This window comes from Rhea americana, unplaced genomic scaffold, assembly GCF_003343005.1.
Source record: "Rhea americana isolate MKP2758 unplaced genomic scaffold, rheAme1 scaffold_41, whole genome shotgun sequence".
Taxonomy (NCBI): domain Eukaryota; kingdom Metazoa; phylum Chordata; class Aves; order Rheiformes; family Rheidae; genus Rhea; species Rhea americana.
This window is the reverse complement of record NW_028186546.1, coordinates 817,120-838,062: the sequence shown is the minus strand read 5'-3', so window position 1 is coordinate 838,062 and position 20,943 is coordinate 817,120. Positions and strand designations below refer to the sequence as shown.

Genomic DNA, 20,943 nt, shown 5'->3' with positions numbered 1-20,943 from the left:
GAGGGTGGGAAAGGGGGATATTTTCTTTTAGTCAGTTAGATTTGTGTTTCTTTAGTGTAAACCACTCATAGCACAGGTAAAGCTGTACAGTTACCTAGGTGTGGATTTAAAATAACAATCGTCCAAGTCACTTAATGTTCCTTAATACATAATACCCTGCTTAACTGATGGAGCTGAAGAGAAAAAAAGACTAGGTCAGTGATGTGAACGTTTGTTCGTGGTAATTTTGAGCTCCTGGAAAGCCTAGCCTAGAACCTAGGTTCTGATGCCTGAGCTCAGTTCCCAAGTTCTGAATAAAAGTAGTATCAAAACTGTTTTAGTATAGACTTCTCAGTTCTTTACGTGATAAGCAAGGTTTATGTTAAGATACACTATGAATTTAGGAAGCTACTTCGGTGAGGAGAGAGAGGGCACCAAGGGGCTGATTCTGCAAATTTTATTCAAGATCACTTGGAATATTTTATGCATGGTATCAGCTATCTTCTCATCCAAATCTTGTGATCAAAGGTCTTACTGGTCATATAATAAAACATCTACAACATGCACTTACTGGCACTGATATTGYTTGGGCATGTTCACTTACATGTACAGTAAACTAAACCCAAACATTTCATGTGTAATATTTTAATATAAAGCCAGCGTTGGGATCTAAAAATACAATTACAAATGTTATGACTTGACTTTTGAGGAACASTGTGCATGGACTCTATGGGAGATGACCATACTAATATATGCAATAGGCATTTTAGGTGGCTAAAGTTAGCTGATGTGACTGTGTGGTCCTCAGCCACCTTCCGTCTTCAAAAGTATTCTTCTGAAGTATTCAGAAATCATCTTCATAATATTTCCTCAGGAGCTTAGGATTTGTAGCTGACACCAAGGAGAATATAGCCTATTTTCTCCTGATTTAGCTCGTCAGTGATACTGATGACAAACTTGTGGCAACAAATTGCAGTGGGTTTGAAAATAGTGGAAGGAAGTATCTGTGGATCGGATGTTTTGTTTCTTTACATAGTCGGAATTTGTGCCTTGATCTTATCTTTTTTTTTTTTTTTTTTTTTTTAATGAAGTTTCAGTTGAGAAGGCTGTAGCACATTTCCCTCTCCAAGCGAATTAACATAGGATAGAATTACAGGATTGATTTATCAACTGGTTAACTGCTTTGATGTCTAATTGATTCAATACAGCAAACATATTTTGCAGTCCTTGTAGACTGACATGGGAGTGTTATCAGACTTCTGAAGCAATTCAGAGTCTTATCTGTCAATTTAAAATTGGTAATTGAGAGCTATTTTCCATACCACCGTTTCAGGGAATGCAGGATTCTTTCCTAAGATGACTACCGAACTGCTAAAGCTCATCATAAGGGTTAGAGATGAGAGCATGTTTATGTATATATGATTTTACCTATGTAGAAGTCCTAGTCATAACATTTAGRTTGTCTTCCCCCAAGATATTCAATGTTTTATGTCTTTGTGATCGTTTGTACCAACAGAAATCACATTCGCTGGTTCAGATAAAATCTTCTGACTTTTCCATTGCTGCTCTTTTTATCTTAATGCCTCGGTTAGGTTTTTGGAAGTTGTGTTATCCTCTGTATTCTTAATTCACTTTTGAAATCTCTTCTATGTGAGTAGAAATCAAATTTTGCTCTTGAGCAGGCATACTTTTATTTTTAAAAGTAGTAGMGTGAAAAGATGGTCACTGATAGTAACATTAGTTTGATTGTAAGTCAAGTCTTTCTGGATTGGAGAATAGCAACGTGTAGTTGCCTGTATTTAAAAAAGGGCTGGGACATGATCTGCTTAACTACAGRTCTGTCAATCTGACCTTGAGAGTAAAAAGGGCTTTAGAACATATGTTAAAGAAAAGAATAAATTGGAGACAGATGGAAGAGGCCACTAGGTTTGCCACTTATATGTCCTGCTGTTTTAGACAGTGTGGGTCTTTGGCAAGGAAGATGCTGTGTAATGGGGAGTGTGTGTGTTTTTAGCATCGTTAGGATGAAGACATCTGTAACAGGTGAAAGCTGTGTGTGGACTTGGGAAGCCCATTTGATTCAGTGCTGCATGGAATAGTATTGAAGTAGAGAAGTTGGACAGCGTTACATGATGTGTGAAGTCTTTGGTAGGGTAGCCAGAAAAGCTGTAGTAAGCAGACAATCAAGTTTATCTTTTATTSTGTGACTTCTGTTGACATCAAATTAACCAGGAGGCTTTTCAAAGGACAAATACTGAAGGAMAGCAGTGGTTGATAAGATGTTAAATAGGTAGATTTTAAAAGGGAAGCRTTCAATGGGAAGCTGGAGTTGAAACCTTGTTAATGTTTTTGCTAATGACCTGGGTGCAGTACATAGGTGTGCGAGGATTGTATTTGCTGGTGATGGTGTTGGGAATGATGGGTACAGGGACCAGCAGATCACCCTGGAAAAGCAGGGTGACCAGGAGAACTGCAACGATAGAAGAGGGGTGAAACAATTGTGCAAAGGAGCGTTGTGCTCACGGTGACTTGTAGAAAATTTCCATTATAAAGAGTTTGTTGGAAAAAAAAACAGGTAACAGCAGTTGATGTGTGGATGGTTGTTATTTGTCAGTGTGATGCATTTTGCAGAAAGACRGAGTAAAATAAGAAAGCAATGAGATGAGAGGGGTAAAATGATACTGCGTAAAGCACCAGTCAGAACATCTTTACGATGTTTATTTCTAATCTTCCGCCTTCATACGCCTGAAGAGAAGGATGAAAACAGCTGTGGAACCCTAACCTCAGAGGAGTTAACGGCRTTTCAGCAGAAAGTAACCTAATTTATTTCAAGATGGAGTTGGATGAACTTATGGAAGACCGTTAAGTGGTATCACCCCCCAGTCACAGAATGCCCGAGGTTGGAAGGGACCTCTGGAGATCATTTAGTCCAACCGCTCTGCTCAAGCAGGATCACTCAGAGCACGTTGCACAGGATTGCGTCCAGGCGATCCGGAGAAGGAGACTCCGCAACCTCTCCGGGCAGCCTGTTCCAGTGCACCATCACGGTGAAGAAAGGTCTTGTGATGGGACCTTTTTTCTTTTGACACCTATTAACAAACAGGACTCTTCCAGCCTTACGTTTAGGTGGCATGGCTGAGGTTTGCTTATGTAGTTGTTTATGCGTGGTGATTAGCAATGGCTCTTGCCTGCAACTGTTTCTCATCAGTATGAGAAATAGGTAGGATTACAGTGCTTCACGAGTGCTAAATATAAACTTGCTCTTCAATTACTAAGGGTGCACTTTGCCAAGCCTTTAATGCTGGTCTTGTGATTTAGAAAAATGGAACAAACAACATTTTTTGAAATGGAATAAGTTCCGATGTTTAATCTGGATAGTTTGGTGATTCACTTCAACGGCAGTCATCTGATGATCTTATGCATCACTCAGCGTGACACCCGGTGGAACTGGCATCTGCTAAGATACGTTATAGGGTGGAAGCCAATAACTGCACTGCCTTTTRTCATGCAGTCTGCCCTTTTAAAACCTATTAAATTGTATTGGAAAACTAACTTTGCCAGATTTTTCTTGCACGTTCCTATTTAGCTCACAGCTTAGCTGTGTAGACTGGAAGCAGATGTGGATATTTTGTTTTCTAATTGTCAGCAGGTTGGTATTTTCTCAAATGGAAAAAATATTTTTATATTAAAATTTTAGCTGTGTGGAAAGGTAATATTCAGGCTTGTAACATTTTTGATATAGAGCAACAACCTCGAATGGAATAAAATTAAAGTAAAACAATTTGAAGTTCAGTTGATGTTAACAATTTTTGTGCCCCAAAATCACAGTTTAATTAATTTTTAGTAAGTCTATTTTTTCATTATTTGCAATATAATTTTTTAAAGCGGTTTTATGTTATTAAGGGAGGTTTTCGTTGCAAGTTCTTTTCTTCTAGTCTTGGTCATTGGTGTGATAGACCCAAAAGTACATAGAGTTAGTGTTCATATGCTAAAATTTTTATGTACTTAAGTGTTGATAGGATTGAAACATTCGATTCAAGACTTCTAGCTTTTGATGATTAGCAAAATTCCAATAAAATCTCATGTAGAAAATGAGAGAGGTTGTGGAGTCTCCTTCTCTGGAGATCTTCAAGGCCCACCTGGATGCAACCCTGTCTACCATGCTCTAGGTGACCTTGCTGAGCAGGGAGGTTGGACTAGATGATCTCCAGAGGTCCCTTCCAGCCTTACTGATTCTATGATATTTTAAGATTATTCTGAAAAGCCTAATTGGTTTCTTCTTCCCTGATTTTATTTTTCATTGGTTGTGGCCTTCCTCTTGGGGTCAAAAGAAGAGTGATTATTTTTAACATAATTCCAAAAATGATGATGATGTTGCAAAACCCCAGCACAGTTACTGACATAATTTTTACATACTACTTCCCTGCACTGAGATGCTTTTATAAAATGTTGATCTTAGCAAGGCATGAGTGTTTAGTAAATATTCTCTTTTCAGATGTAGAAATTTGACGAGATTAAGTCAGATACTAACTGCAGTGCAGCAAACTAGTGGCAGGACCAGGTTTTAGAGTATCAAGCCTTGTTTGGCAGAGCAGCATGTGCTGTTGACAAGTCACAACGTTGCTCGTGCAGAAATAATTCTGTCCCCAGACAAGCGGGGTGAACAGTCACGGGAAAGCGTTTGGTTTCCAGCTCGCTGTAGAGCCGGGAGGATCATGGGCAACCCACAGCTCTGGACCTAACCTAAAATAAATGAATTGACTGCGATTTTCCCTATCCGCTGTTCGTGCGCGAATTACTTATTGATTATTATGCCAGCCAGCGTTAGCGGCGTGAAGCGCTCYGTCTCATCTGGGCACTGCGTCTGCTGTGCAGCTGGCGACTAAATTCATTCGGGCTCAGAAGCAGCGGCAAGCGGCATTAGGTTTATTTGCAAATTTTGTAGGAACTCCGTAGAAGATGTCTTGTTTGCTGGTGCCGTTGTGAAAGGTCTCCTCCTGCCCTGGACGGGCTCGTTTAATAATTGCCTTTGCCCCACAGGGCTGTGTCTGCTTTCAAGGGTTTCGTCCGTTTGCTGTTCGCGAAACGCTCTTGGATTTTTGCATTAAAACTTTTGCTCACRCGCAACAGAAAATGATGGCTCAAGTTAAATGTCTAAACTAGCAGCGCAACGCTTAAAAATGCTTGAGCGTTCATTATTTATCAGTTCTACCTTTTGCTGTCTTTTGACTGTGCCCTTTTGGACAGTAATATAAGGAGGTAAAAAAAAAAATAATAAAGTGTATTATGCAATTTCTTAGGTAGTTGATGGCAAGTGTTTAAATGCTGCCAGTCCCATCTGCTCTTGCTGTTTTACTGCCCATTAACCTCCATGTGAAACAGGTGGGAATGCCGGGACGTGCCGTACCTAGGGCAGATGCTGCTGTCTCAGCTGTAATGTTTAACGAATGTTAAGCGGTTAATGTGCTTTAATTTTATAGCTAAAATTTGAATTAATTTCTGTTCTAAGGTTCGGCATTTTCATGGTTTCAGGACTGTCGGGTGCTTCAAACCCTGGTTGTTAAAGTTGTTGGGGTGAGATATACGTCTCATAAGGGAAGAGTTAAGCAGTCGGAGAGTTGAACAATGTACTTTAACTTTCTCCAAAATAGGGATTGTAGTTGGTGGGACAGTTTGAACGCAAGGCAGTCTGAACAGCCTGGCTCATCTAAATRAATGCCTAAAGCAAGTTTCGTCTCCCTTTTCCCAAATCAGGCTTTAATAAATAAATGAATTAAATAAGGAGGTGCAGAAAACTTGCAATAATACCGCAGYGCTCTTGGCAAGCGAGAAAGCATCTGCTACTGCAGATGGGACAGAGGGGAAAAACAGATAGTTTTAACAAATAGTTATTTACAGATAAAGCCAAAACTTGGGTTTGAGTGTAAACCCAGAACTTGGTATATTCACCTTATTCTTACCTTACTCATGTGTCAAAGATGGAATTTATTACCGTTACTGCTTGGCTGCTTCTGCACCGGCCCGTAAATTATCCGCAACAGGGTAATGCCAAGCRCAGGAGACCAGAGGAAGCTCCTGACCGCGGAGCGTGTTGGTGCCRCTGCGATTAGCTCCGTAAAGCGTGTGCCTTTTGATTTTCCTCCCGTTGATCATCTTCTTTCACCGTGGAGCGGCTTCGCTTTCTCCTCCAGAGCACCACGCCTGAGCGCTTCTCCTAAGAGCTTCCCGCCGGGAGAAGACGCTGGCGGGTTTCTTCTGCACGGAGCTTTGCCGAAGAGGGCCGGCGAAGGGCGCTCGCGGGAGGCTGTGCGGCTCTGTGGCGTTTAGTTTTTCCTAAATCTGTTTTTTAAGGCCTCTTGGGCATCGATGGAGTTGCTCACCGAAAGCACTAGAAGCGCATTGGAAAACCAGAATGAGGAAAAAGCCTTTTATTTTTTTTTCCACCTTCCAGTTTTTCTTAATAACAAACGTGAACAGCGTAACGCTTGTGCAAAATYAGTCGTTAGCAGGAACGCGCTCGTCCAAACGATGTTACTGGAACGAGGCAAGAATTCAGGCTGACTAAAGCTGAAGAAACGGGTGGGATTTGTTATTTTAAGCGCAGTTAAAATGAGAACGAGGGCTGCAAATCACGCTCAGTTCGTTAGCCGAAGAGGATATTTCRAAACTTTGCAGAACTAGTGTTGAGCCACCGTCTTTGTTTTTGTTGTTATAAATCTGTTGGGAGCAGATGGAATTTATTTATTTATTTTTCTCCCCCACCCCGACTTCCAAGAATAACTCCTTTTTTAAGTCATTTCGGAGGCGATGCGGAAGGTGCATATGGCASACTTGGAATTGGAAAGAGGGTGGGTGTTTTTTTTTTGGGGCAGCTACGCCGTCCGTCGGGGGACTCGGCCGGCTTTGCAGAGCTGCCCCTTCGCRGCGCCTGCCTGGGCTGCGGCGCTTGTTGGACAGAGTAATCCCCCTTTTAGCGTTTGCCTTCTCGTGCCTTTTGCTTGGTTAGAAGGAGGCCGTCCTGGCGCCGACGCGAAGGGAAGGGAAGGGAGGCGTGCGGCGGCGGCGGCGACCTCCCGCGCGCCGCGCGCCCTTCTGCGGAGCAGCCCGCGGCGTTTAAAGCGGYGCTGACGGGTTTTGGGTTACGAAGCTTGTCTAGCGAGTCTGTGGCTGCGTTGACAAGGACCGTAAATGCTGCTTTTTCTTGCGAATGAGGGCGTGTTTTTCAAATTTTACTATTCTAGAAAAAACCCGATATTCTCGTGCCTTYGCTTGATGAAAATACATTGAAAAACACACTTTTGAGCGAGTTTTCCAACTATTTCCTATATCACCATAAGGTAGCCAGAGAGAGGTTTTAATAGCTGAGACTATCTTGATGGGGCAAAATTTGATCCGGATTGTTAAATTTAGCRTGCAATTTTATTTAATGAAGTGTAGTGGCTGGGGTTTCGGTGGCTTAAAAACCCCCACTGGGCTTGCTGAGGGATGCCAGCGCGGACTTGGTGATTCCTTCCCGCTGTTCGGGAGGCAGCGGAGCACGGCCTCGTCCTTGCAGAGCGTTCTGCCTCTTTGCCTGCTTGAGTTCAAGGCCGTTGAGTTGCTTTCCTCCGTCTCCTTAAGCCGTAATATGGGCTCGATGTTTGGTTAGAGACTGAAAACGTCCCCTGGCAAATAAATAGTGAGTGGCAGCTCACTAAGCTGAGAGCGCGTTCGTGAAGTTGATCCAAGTAAGAAATGTTTGTTGACTTTTTCAGAGGAATTTCATCAGCTGTTTGACTTTCCCTAATAAAAGTCTGCCCAAACAGAGGAGGGTTTGCATACGTATTTTTTCTGTTTGCACAATATGCAGTTGTATTGCTCTGCCCTAAGTATCAGCCTGGTTGAACATGCAGGTTGGCATTAATGCAGGGATGTACTAGAGTTGCATTTTGATGGGTAATTAATTCTTGACGAGCCGTATGGTTAAATACAGCTTTTTTTTTCCCCTTCTTTTTTGCCATCTTAATGCCAATTCTCCCCCCCCCCATGTTGGAATATAACTTATTTAGGCAGTAGTGTGACTATCTTTGGGAGCGTATCATTTAGAGGAGGGCAGCATGCTGTTGGAACAGAAGCCTAAGAGGAGTGAGAACATGTAGCTCCGAGTGCTCGGTATTTGCATTTTTAGTATGTAAATATAGACCTGCCTAAATTCAAGTCATCTGGATTTTTGTTCTCCTTAACAAAGGGGAACTTCTCAAGGAAGTCAATTGCATAACCTTGCCTTAAAAAAAAAATATTTTAAGAAGCATTCCAGTATTTAGTGCCCTTTGTTTCTACTTTGTTAGAAATCGCTTTCATTAAAAATGAGTCATTTAGGGAAAATACCACTTGTGGGTTTTTTTTTTTTTTTTTTTTTTTTTTTTTTTTTTTTTTTTTTTTTTTTGTTTTTTTTTTTTTTTTTTTTTTTGCAAGGGGGTTACAAATCGTTCGTTTCCTCACTGTCATTAGGCATCTGTCAAAATAGCAGTCTGTGGGATAGGAAGATCAGCTGGCTTGAAATGGAAAACGTCTAAAGGGAAATAAAAGGAGGAGAAAAGACCTTATACACTACATTCGTATAGAACATGATTACAATTCCATGCAAAGTATTTATGGGCAAATAAAGTTCCTACTGCCATGTGAAACAAGAAATTGGAATACAAACCTCTGTGCTTGCCTGTCTGTCTTCTGGATATTGCCAACCTTAAGATGAACGTTCCTTATTCATGTTATAAAGGGAGCTCCTGCTTTCCAGTTGCTTTTGCACAACTTGATCGAAAAGTTCGGGTTATTTTTGTTAGAAGGATGCTGCTGCGCACTTTCCCCTCTCCCTCCAGTTAATCCTTTCTCTGCGTCCTCCTCAAAGCCAAATAACCTTCCCTTCTTTAAGACTTTGATTCTTTAAAATAATATATATGATGTGAGGAGAAGGGTGTCTTTAGAGGCTGATTGCCTATCCACGTTATCTCTAGGGGAACCTGATTTTCCTATTTCTCTCAAGTTTTAAGTAAATGCTGAGGGCTTACATGGATGTGCACATTGTGTTTTTCTTACTATTAAAGGCTTCCTGGGAACTGAGAGCAACTTACTTATTATCAAGGTGTGATTTCTTTAATATTTTGTCCCAAAAAAGTCTGTTTCATTATTAAACACAATATTTTCTTCTAATCTTGTTTCTGGATGCTTGCTTGTCCAGTGCTGCTGTCATAAGTCACCAGTGTCTGAAAGAGAAGAAAAAAAAAATCGGTATTTTCCAGCTTGCTTTTTATTGGRCATAGGAGGTTGCAAATAGTGAAAACTGTTGCAGCACTGTAAGCAAGCCCGAGCTGCCCAAAACACGTGTTATGGCCTGGAGTTCCTCTCCCGGTATCGATTCCCTGCTCTACGTGACCTTGTTCTTGCTGTGTTGACTAGAAAACTGCTTTAAAATTGTAAGGTGGTGTCGTTCTCTGGGTTCACAAAATCCTGGTGGATCTTGGACCTTCCCTGTTTGTTATTTGAGTGATACATATCTGAGGATCTGCGTTCGGATCCTTTTCTCAGGCCAGGACCAGGACCAGGTGGAAGTTAACCTTCATACCAGGCTGTTTTCTGACTTTTCTTTTCCTTGAGGAAACACTTTTCTAGGCAGGTAACACTTAAATGTTTTTTTTAAATGTCAGGCAGAAAATAAAAAGTATTTTTTTCTATCCCAGTTAGGAAAGTGGGTCAGGTTGTGAAATTTATTTTTAGCAAAGACTTTTTTTTTTTTTTTTTTTTTTTTTTTTTTTTGTGGGAAACTGCTTGATCTTTGGCTTGGATGTTTCTGTAAATCCCGCTCCCGGTTACTGTGCTCTGTGTTTGGCCCAGCCACCGGCGGTGGAGGGGACCCAGCTTGCAACTAGACTAGCACCGACTTTAAGCACGCTCCTTGCTCTGAAGAATCGGGCAGGGATTTTTTTGAGGTGTAGCTCTGGGAAAGAGGAGGGAATCATTAAAGATAGTTTTGCTTCGCTCTTGAGGTCTTGGGTTTTGGAGTCCCAGTCTTAGCAAACTGCAGCACGATGAGGTCCTCTGCTCCCGGGGGCTGACCTTAAATCCCGTGTGCTTTGGACTCCTGCGCGTCCGGAAGGTCAGATCTGCAGCTCGACCCCCTTCCTTTTGCAGTACAGTACACATATGGCCAGTGAAGGCTTTTGCTCATGTTTAAATATAGCACTGGTAACTTGAAAGCTTATCAGAGTAAAGTGCTCTTTAGCCAAGGAAGAATATTGTTACATACGTAAACTCTAAACCTGTACGGTTTTAGGAATTGTAATTACAATGCCATGTTAACGAGGTGCACAGGTGCGGTGCGCTGTAATTTAAATGCTTATGCATATACTTAAGATATGTTTTTGATTAATGGTATGTTCCTAATCTGAGGGAACTGCTGAAAAAATCATCAGACAAAGCTTGTGGGCCRTTGGCAACTGCGTACGGATTACAATTAACTTTAGAAACAGAAGGGAGGGCAAACTAAGAAGTGAGATGTTGACTGCTAGAAAATGGATTCAGACTGGTGGAGTCAAAAGTGCAAAGCATATCCTGAAATCAGCTTAAATACTCAGTTGTAAAATAATTTTTTCTGAGGATTATTAATCCTTTGATCTTGCGAGATTTTGAAAAACTYTGCTAAATGTGTATTACAGTGTTAAGGTTATGTAAACCAAAAATGTGTGTAGACTCTTGCATTAAAATTGCACTAATTGTCTTTTACTCTACCATGAGTTGGAAATCTGGAATGTAAGAATCCAGATGATAAACGCAGTTCTTAAACTAGAATTTTTCATAGGCTTAGGTATATTTTTTGTTTTTAAACTGAGTTTAAGATACACAAAAATTATTCATTAAAAGAGTGAATGATGAATTTAGATTAATAAAGGATCCCACATAAACAAAAACTTTAGGATTGGGCGTGAAGTTTGACAAAAGCAAACTAGAACTTGGACACAGGTAATTTTTTTTAATAATACATTTTAATCAACAATTTTTGGCAATGCTGCTCTTCCCCCCTCTGAACCTTCCCTGAAAATGTACTTCAGCCAAGCATAGGCTATTGACTGTGCCTTATTTTATTGGAAGTCAGGCTAAATTCTCTAATGCAGTGATTTTTTTTTGATCTTCTAGTGCCTTGATGGAACTAGAAGTGATCTTCTAAGCCTTGATGGAACCMAATTGGCTTTAGAGATCTTTCATCATTTATTTGGCAACCTTTGATGATTCCCTTCGACAGTCGCAATACTGTATTTTCTCCTTCCTTCAGCCTTGCTGCTTGTTGGGGTTTTGGCGACGTCAAGGCAGTCAGCTTGGGGTAGGACTGAATGTTTGCAAGAGGTCTTTGTCAAAGATGTGGTTGTGTGCAATGGAAAGGGGGAGGTTGTTTTTCTTTTTTTTGCAGCAGAGTTAGATATAAGCTTTATAATCTGTGAACTTTATTTGCTTCTGTTCTTCATGGCTGGTTCTGCTTGCCGAGTGTGAAGCAGACAACGTATTTCTGTAAGCTCCGGCGCTGTTTTGGGACCACCAGCAAAGGATGCGAGCTGAGTTTTTTCTAGGCACTTGCAGCTAAATAATCTTTATTTCAAAGAACTAGGCCAAGATCCAATAAATGGATTTGYGAACAGATGGGGAAAGCATAGTGCAGCTGTTAGATCAGTTTAATAAGCAACTGTTACAGCATACACCATCTGTGTGGCCACTGTCTCAGGTACAGACGTAGTGCATGCAAGTGTGCTTGAAGAGGGAGTAAAGAAGTGGCTTTTTACCATGATAGCAATTTCTGCACACATCAGAAGTCAGTCTGAACAACTCAGATAATCATGGAGTTACTGTGCTTTGAAGAAGAGGCTCCTATAGGGTAAAGTTCTACCTCTACATACACACACCAAATTTGAATGATCTTGAAGAATTTGCAATAATCAAGATGAAGAATGAGGTTCAGATTTGTGCTGCAGCTTGGATGTATGCGTTTAGCTGAGGTTGTGCAGTAAACAGTGATGTTTTCCTCAGTCACTGAGGTGGAGCTGGAAATAAAGATATAGGAAGATAGGGTTTTGTATTTAGAATATTTTYAATTTGAATTTAATCACTRTACAAGCTTGATTCAGCAGAAAGARGCAAGAACTTCAGGTGAATCTAGAGCGGGTTTCAAGTATTGCACCTGCGTTCAGATGTTCTTACAAGGTAGTCTCTGACCTACAGTTTTGAGATTGGGATGAAGTACCTGCATTTTTGAGGATCCTGCACAGTTTTGYAGTGCTTCTGACATGCCAGGAAATGGCAAATGAGGAAGTGAAGCCAACTTTCTTTTCATCGGTTCTATTTTCCACATGCTGAGGTTGGGTAATTTGATGTCTTACCAAACAATTTGTTCATGGATTTAATTCTTTTACCTATTATTATAACCTTGTCTGGGTAAGAAAGAAAATAAATCTCTTCTGTAAAGAGGAGTTGAAGTACACTGACATGAAATACCTTTGAAATTTCTCTCCTTCCCCAGCAGAAGAACTGGTCAGGCAAGTGAACCTTTAAAGCAAGAACTAGAGCACTCTGAGGAGCTCCAGAAGTGGTTCTACTTACTTGAGCCAAGCAGGTGATGCTTTTTGAGAACAGCACTGCTGATGATGCTGAAAGCAGCTGACAACTCCAGGGAGATGATGGCAGAGACATCAGCTAGCCAGAGAGAGACAACTTGGGTGACACTCATTTTCTGTGACAGCCGAAGAGCAGGAGCTGGGTCAAAGTGTCAGGAATGGGAGCTCAATGGAGATGTTGGTGGCTAACTGAAAGGGGGCTATGCTTGAAAACACCGGTTTCTAGCTTGTCAACTGAAGGTTTAAAGACCGGAATGCACCATTTGTGCATATGTAACGATACATTTTACCTAATAAAATTTCTCTGACCATCCTCTCTCAGACTGTGTTGGGATTTTCAGTCTCTGCCCTTATCTCTGATCAGCAACCAGGAAATCGCTTTCCATATTTCTACATACCTCACACAGAAGGGCAGAGCTAATCTGTCCTTTGAAGAAACTCTGTTTCCCATATCAAATTAACTGTGTCAGTCATCTGATTTTTTTTTTGAAACAAGAGAGCTCTTTAATATCAATTCAGCTGTACCGCAGAAAGCGTGATGAAAATAGAAGCTATTAAATGGAGAGCRTGACTGTCATGTTATACTGACCTCTTCACCAGGGTGGAATCGGCTGAGTGCTGCGAAGGGACCCTGGAGGACCTGGTTCTTTCTGAGTAACCCTGGTGAAGGCAATGCACAGGGTGTTTCCGCGAGCCCTGGCATAGTGAGCCGTTAGTATGAGAATGGTTGAAGAAACTCTTGCCTTGCACAGCCCTCAGATCCTCAGATTTTCCAGGCAGTGTGTGGCTGTGTGTCCCTCTCTGTTGCGGGGGTGTGGTGATGCATGACATTGTAGTGGTATTTCAAACTCTTGCTGTCCGAACCAGCTGGAGTTGTTGCAAGCTGTTGTGGGACACCTTTCACCTGCACTTTCTGCTTTCGTGGCTTAGTAGGGATTGCTCAACCATACTTTACTGGAGCTGCTGAGGAGCATCCCCTTTGAGACTGGGACTTTTCTTTAAATGCTGTGTCAACCTCCTGCCACCCAGGGAAGAGGACACGATCTGGGCTTCATCTTGAAGCGGGACGTGCCAACATCCAGAAGCTCTAACCTTGAATATTTGCAATCACAGAGTAGGACTACCTTCAAACCRGTTGCAGAAACCAGGGTGGTACACCCTGGAGGACTACCTGGAAAAAGGATTTGCRGAGAAAGCAGTGATTTTTGCACTCTTAGTTGTAGAATTAAAGTGATTAGATTTGATACTTACAATATTACCGTGGGAGCAGCAACTTGTGCATGAGTTTGCTCACCTCAAGGATGCTTCTGTTGCTCTCRTTGTATTGAGGGCTTCAGGACTGGGTGGGTTCTCTATGTTCCTAGTCTTTGATTAGGTACCTGTTGCTGCATACATTACATCCTTATTAAACTTAGTTTTCCAGGAACATCTTTACCTTTCTCTGTGCGGGACCTAGCATGTAATTAATGATTCCTTTCTAGCTATACCTGTGCTGAGACATCTAGTTGGCAGAACTTGGCTGTTACASGTTAGAAATTCAGGGAATAGATGCGTTGATTTAGCTGATGTATTTCTCGCATCTTACATGTGGCTGATTGCTATTCCCTGCCTCTAAATTAGGATATTTGCTTATGGCGCGCCATGAAAGGATACACCCTTTAACCTCAAAAATTGCCTTTTTTTTTTTTTTTTTTTTTTTTTTTTTTTTTTTTGTGGGGGGGGGGAGCAAATGAACAAAGCTAAATTGTTAACCATTCTGGGACAGAGTGCTGTTGTTCTGGTAATGGCCTGTAAGAGCCTTTTTTTATTGGATGCAAGTTCGAATTTAGCTGAAACAATGACTTTTAATTGTGGTGTTCTTGAGGCAGCGCAGCAGCACTTGGGGAGAGAAGGAAAACTTATTGTTTGCGTCAGGCTCTAGTTTTAGTAACCTCAAAATCAGGATGAGGAACCCATTTTTTCTTTCCTTTTCTTTCCTTTTTTTCTTCTTTATGTTTTGTTTAATGGCAAGGCCGTGCTAACGAGTGGGAATGCTGGCATCTGCTCGGTGGCATTAAGTGTCTTTGCAGTCTTACTGAGAAGTAACGCAAACCCTTCCGAGATCCAGCCTGCTCCCCTCTGAGCAACGAGAAAAAGGCAGTTTGCCTTTCCTGTTTTTTTACTTTTTCTCAYGAAGATAAGTATATTCACCAACTCATTATTACTGTATAGTTTACCTTTAACATTGCTGCGTTTTGGAAATAAGTGCCTCAAAATGATTTACTCCGAAGTTATAAGATACTCTTGAGTTTTGGACTTTCCTGCACTTAATCACTAGCAAAAAAAAAAAAAAAAAAAAGTTCTAGATTTAATAGATTGGATAATGGATTTGAGTCTTTGGCTGGTGGCGTAGAGCATGTCTCTGTGGGAACTTGAGTGCTGTATACTAATTTCTATTTGAAAAATATACACTTCTAGTATTAACCGTAATGTTATTAAAGCCATGTGTATTTGTCTGAGATGCCGTGGTGCTCAGATATTGCTGTTTACCTAGCGTCCTCCCAGGAGATTGCACTGCTTAGTGTCTGAGTTTCTTGCGTTCGCATTGTGCTTTCTGGGGGCTGCCAGAACTGGAGAGGAGAATCTAAGTACACAGAATTTTGCAGAGATACCTGGAATATATATTTTTTTCTACCTTGGTGGTTTTAAAGTCTGTATTGCGGCTCTGCACGTGCTAAACTTGCAGTCCAGCTTTGTGTGTGTTATCCCACCGCTGCGTGTATGTGTGTGCGTTTATGCAGGGCACGCAAAGCTGACCTTGCTTTTTTTGTTTTCTTAAGATGCGGCAACTACTTGTTGCAGAGCAGTAGTAGCGTGGCCATACCGTCCTCAGCAGCCCAGGCCTGAGAGTTGGCTGTGGAGTAATTTTATATACTATTGCGTTGGCAAGCAAACGTGGCAGTCAATAGCTTCCCAGACTGCGCGGAGCTTGGGTTTGCGTCCGAGCGAGAAAACTGTAAATACGCGAACTAAAGTTGAGCTGAGCAGTGGGAGAATAACTGGCAGAARCTGCTGCGCTGCCCTTTGGACGTCGTCTTTCTAGTCCGTCGGCCGCAAGGCTCCGGATGCTGGTGGCGTTGCTTGCGCGTTACGTGGTTGTGGGGTTTCCTAGCGTGCGCGGCGCTGGGCGCAGAGCCCCGCGTTGCYGCAGCCCGCTCCCGGGACGCCTTCGCTCCTCGCGCTCGCGACCGAAGCGGTGTCCGGAGCGCGTCCCCGTCGGCAGGACCCACAGATACCCATCTGCRTGGTGCGAGCAGCCCTAAAGTGTCGGGGAAGGGGTTTTGCTTGCTCTTCTAACTCGTGCTGGGAGCTCAGCGGCGCTTTCCTTATTGAATATATAGCTGAAATTCCAGCAGTCGTTTGCTTTTCGTGCTGAGTTTTTATTTCTGACCGTCTTGGAGCGTGTCTTTGCGAGAGAGCGTTTACAGAGTAACGCGTGTCTGATAAGGTCCTGCCTGTTCTAGACTGGAGATGTGATAAGCCCTTTGCTCCTATCCCTTTTGCTTTCACAGACTTGAACTCACTGGGGTTTTAATGTGCTTTTTTTTTTGTGGATAATGGCAGCAGCTTCCAAAACTTAGTAAAGAATCCAAATACCTTAGAGATTACTATTTAAATAATAGCGTATCAAGGAAGTTTGACTTGGGTTATTTGTAAAACTAAATCCTACACTTTGTTTTTTTGCATCACTTAAATATAACTGTAGATTATGTCAGTGCTGAAATGCTTCCCCCCCAGAGATCTAACATATGGCCAGGACTGTTGCACTTAAAGTTATTTTATTCATTTATTTTTGCATTGCTCTCGATAGTGTTTCTTTGGTGAATGATTTAGTAGTTGCTTCCAGAGAAAATTGTTTGTAGAGTTTTCCAGGTAGAGGCTGTTAGAGAGTTTGGCAGATCGAACAAGGTTGTTTTGAGCTTGCGAGACTTGCTTGGGCTCTCAGAGTGTGTTTATTCCTAGCTGCAAGCAAAATGCTGCCAGTGGCGACGAGTCAGTACAATTTTCTTCCCAGGTTTTCCATGGATATTATTTTCAAAAGGCTGGATTTTTGGACAAAAGGACTAGATAATGTTGCCCACACTTTGGAGCTTGCATCCGTTTTTGTAAATGCAGATAAATGAGTTGATTTTTGAAGRTGTTGAGGCCTTAAAAATCAATGGAAGGTACAAATGTTCCTGTGCTCTTGAAAATTGGATTTTTTTTTCTTCACTTGCCTAAATGTAGATGATCTGCAGAACTTCAGTAAGAGAGTTTTTAAAATCTTAAGCTAAATTTCGGAGGTTGGAAAGTATAGTAATAAATCAGTATGGAGAAAGAGGAAGTTAATTTTCCAAATCTGTTCTTTCAAAATTTGTATCAGAAGTGAACCCTGTATAAACATAACATTACTCTGTGAAAAAATACTCTGGGAGACCGTTTTGACTCAGTCAAAATACCTTAAAAAATCAGATTAACATTAACAGGAGGAAAAGACATAACAAAATGTTCCAAAACACTGCTATTTTGGAGCCTTGTGGTATTACTTCCTGCTCCTTTCTGCCAAATTTGATTTTGCCAARTGTTTTTATTTTGCTAAAACTGTATTTTAAGTAGGACAATTGAGTTACGCCAGAAGGCTTTGGTTTGCTCTGCCTGTGTGCCGATTGAGGAATTTATAACCTCCGTGCAAAAAGTGGTGTTTGGGCATCTTCAAATGCTGCTTACATTCGATGTTGTCCTTACTTGATAATACTCTTTCTCCAGTTTCTGCTGCATTTAACTTGTTAAAAGCAATTTGGAGCATTTTGACCAGTGCATGTGAGCTAGGAGCATGTGTCCAGACGATTCGGCTCTCGGTTTTGCCTGTTGCCCATGTGCGCTCCTGCTGGTCTTTAAGCTGAGACAGAAGATGCAGAAGTGATCCTAAGAGAGATATTGGATCTGCTCCTCTGGGCTCCTGCTGGATCCGTCTCCCTCAGCCCCTGATCTGTGCCTCTGTGCTCTGTTGTCCGTGGTCTCTGGAGAAAACTTGCCCTGTCAAACTCTATGGAAGAGACAAGGTACAGCTGCAGCCAGCGTGAGATGACTGCCATCATCTTGAATTACAGTATGCGTGTATTYGGCTGTCACGTTAGGAGTAATAGTAATCAATATGCCCTTTCAGCTGGAAATGCAAAAATAGGTTTTGCATGTCTTCCCCCACTCTTTCCAGTACCCTGTTCRAAGGGCTACTCACAGTAATTACTGGTAGTAATAGCAGAATATCAGTTTCCTTTGTAGCACAGCAAAYGTTAAATGTAGTTCTGACATATGTTTTATGGCGTCCTGATTAAATTTTGATCAAAATGCCCTTGTGAGCTTGGCATTGCTTGCTCTTTGTTGTTTGGACATCGCTGCAGTCGGTGTATAGACAAATGCGATCGGTTGGTGTTTGCATCTGTACAGTGTTTTGCAGATGCAAGAAAGATGTTTCTTCTTTACTGGTTTTGTTCCCTTCTCTATCTGTGGCATTCTGAATTTTTGATGRTTTTAAGTGTTGGTATTTATTGAATGTCCGGGGATGAATGATCCCAGCTGTATTTTCTAATTTCAAGTCCYTGTCCAAAGTCCTTTGCCATTATCAGATGGTGACCTCCTACTTTGTAGATGCAGAGGGGAAGGGGCTGTTCATAATGTAGTCCTTCAGGCAGCATCCTGGCGGTGAGGACCACTTAATCTCTTTCACTTTGATCACCTAACATGGACTGTAAGTCTTTTCAAGCACTCTGAGAGTGGTTGACCACTGGGACAGGTTGCCCAGAGAGGTGGTGGAGTCTCCATCCTTGGAGATCTTCAAAACAGACATGATCCTGGACAACCTTCTCTAKGTGACCCTGCTTAAGCAGGAGAATTGGACCAGATGGTGTCCAGAAGTGCCTTCCAACTTTAATTATTCTGTGATTTTGTAGATTCTGGAAACATAGTGATCTGGATAATGGAAATGCTTACACATCAGAAAAGCAATACAGGGAGGACAGAAAGAGTCCAACTTTGTAACTCAGGAGTGCCTGAAGTTACCACCAGTGTCGCTGCTGAAAGAAGTGGCTCTGTTTCAGTGTTGATCCTGTCTTAATGCTGTGTTTCATATAGGCCTGGAATGAACCAGATGTGGGACTGTTTGAGGGTGAAAACTGATGAGGATGAAGGAGAAAATGAGAACTGTTCTCAGATCAGATATCTGACGTGACTCATGTCATGGATTTACTCCAGTGGAAAGGGGATAAACAGGAGTGGGAGCGTGCGACCAAAGTGGAGGGATGTGTGGAACTACCATGTTCTGAGGTTGTCTTGATATGTGCAGGATTTATGTGCATGAGAAATTAAGGCCTAATTTGCAGTGGAAGATTATAGAAATCAGTCCTCTGAGTCTGTAAAGAGATCRTAAGGGAGTTTGAAGAGTCAAATATAGAATGGACAAGAGGTTGCACCATGGACTCCATCTGAAATTCTTCTCTCAAAAGCTGTGTAGTTTGTATAAATTAATAGTTTTAGCTTTCCGTTGGCAAATTACTGGCTGTGTAGCAGTTTGTATATTAACTCCATGTGGAAGCTCTTTTTTTTTCTTCTTTTTGTGCTGATTGGAAAGGAATGCCATCAACCTGATACAGAAGGCATCGCTCCTAGTTGTGCTTTAAGGATGCTTGTCAAAAAGCATATGAAAAGAGTTTAATAGCAGAATTCCAATTGCCGTCTCATTTGTTTTGCATTGTTTTAGGTTTGTTTGTAATGGCTATTCAATATATGGAAATCTAATGATGGATCTTTTAAATTCAGGATATCCTTTATGAGCCTTTAATATTATTGAAGGCTAATACTTGTTTTTATTTATTTACAGACTCACTGAACCTTCGGGGTATGTAACGGATGGTCCTGGAAATTACAAATACAAAACAAAATGCACCTGGCTCATAGAAGGAAGGTGAGTATAGTTAACATGTACATGTTTAAAGATAGTGATGTTTATTGTAACTTTTAGGTGAAATTTAATTGCACCGAATATTTTTAGATCTCATCGTGTTTTTTTTGTTTTGTTACTGTTGTTGAAACTTGATAGGGCAGCACCTAGTTACTCTTGATAAAGAAGGATTTTTGTGCAAGTGAGCYTTACGGACTGACCTCTCAGTTTGAGGTCAGCTGTGTAAAACATGCTTCATGTTGAAAATTTACATGGAAAATGAGAATGTCTCTGTGTAAATAAAAAATAAAAATTATTAACTGCTACCCTAGTGGGCTGTACAGATGCTTGAGCCTTACTATGTATTTAACTTTTTGGCATTATGAAACCATTAACTATATAAGGCGTGCATGCTTTTAATATAGTTAAGATCAAAAGTTAAATGGCTCAAGCAGCTACACCTCTTAATAACTGTAGGTAGTAAAAATACAACTGCAGCCAGTTTGAAATTATAAATAATTATAATAAATAATTATAAATTAGAAATAATAAATAAATAAAAATGAAATAATAAATAATTAAAATATTTAATTTAAAAAAGGATGTTATACCAGACAAACCAGCCTCAGCAATCCAGTACAGTGAAAATAAACCTCTTTTTTTCTTTTTCTTTCTTTCTTTCTTTCTTTCTTTCTTTCTCCTTAAAGGCTAACTTGACTGTTTTTATCAGAAGTGATGTGCTTCTCACAGATCCCTGATAATGTCACCATAGCTGCTCCTTCAGCTAATACTGTGAGGCTTCGTAGAGAAATACCACTTTGTAAGGGTCGAACTGAGATCTTTCTTGCTGTGAAGAGATGGACAAAAATGTTCCTTCATTATTCATAACCAGGCATTTCAGTAGGTCTCCTTTACCTGCTTCTGATTGTACCCTACTGTCAGAGGATGGTGGTAAGCAGAAAGGAGATACTTCGGTGCTTTTAATCAGCATGATCATGCACCCTTGTGAAAATAGCCAAAGGCCTGTGCCAAGTGTGAAATTCCTAAAGAGATCTGTACTCTGAAAACAGCTGCTGCAAAGCTGTTACGTTCTGCTAAGTGCCTTCACCTCGGTGCTAGTATACTGGTATGAAGAGGGCTTTTGAGGTTAGCAAGTAAAGGTACAATCCGAATGTGCAGTTGAAGTCACTAGATGAATTCAGATGTAAAACATGTCACATGTTCGTTACTAAACCGGTTTCCTTTTAGCATCTTTTCTGATTCTTCTTGGCTGATGTGTGTGCTGGGTCCTCATCTCAGGGGTGTCTTTTTCTTCTCTCCCCAGAAATATGAGACGAGGCAGATCCAGCCAGCCTCAGGATCTTGTCTGAGGCA

General features: G+C 41.3%; 1 protein-coding gene across 1 annotated transcript in view; it reads left to right on the top strand.

The window, feature by feature from the left end:
• The window catches only part of ATRN (attractin), a 133,227-nt gene that overhangs the window by 5,305 nt on the left and 106,979 nt on the right, over positions 1–20,943 (top strand). Inside the window, exon 2 of the mRNA XM_085314597.1 lies at positions 19,510–19,593. Within this exon, the coding sequence (XP_085170723.1) occupies positions 19,510–19,593 (84 nt within the window). The remainder of the gene's footprint in view (positions 1–19,509; positions 19,594–20,943) is intronic.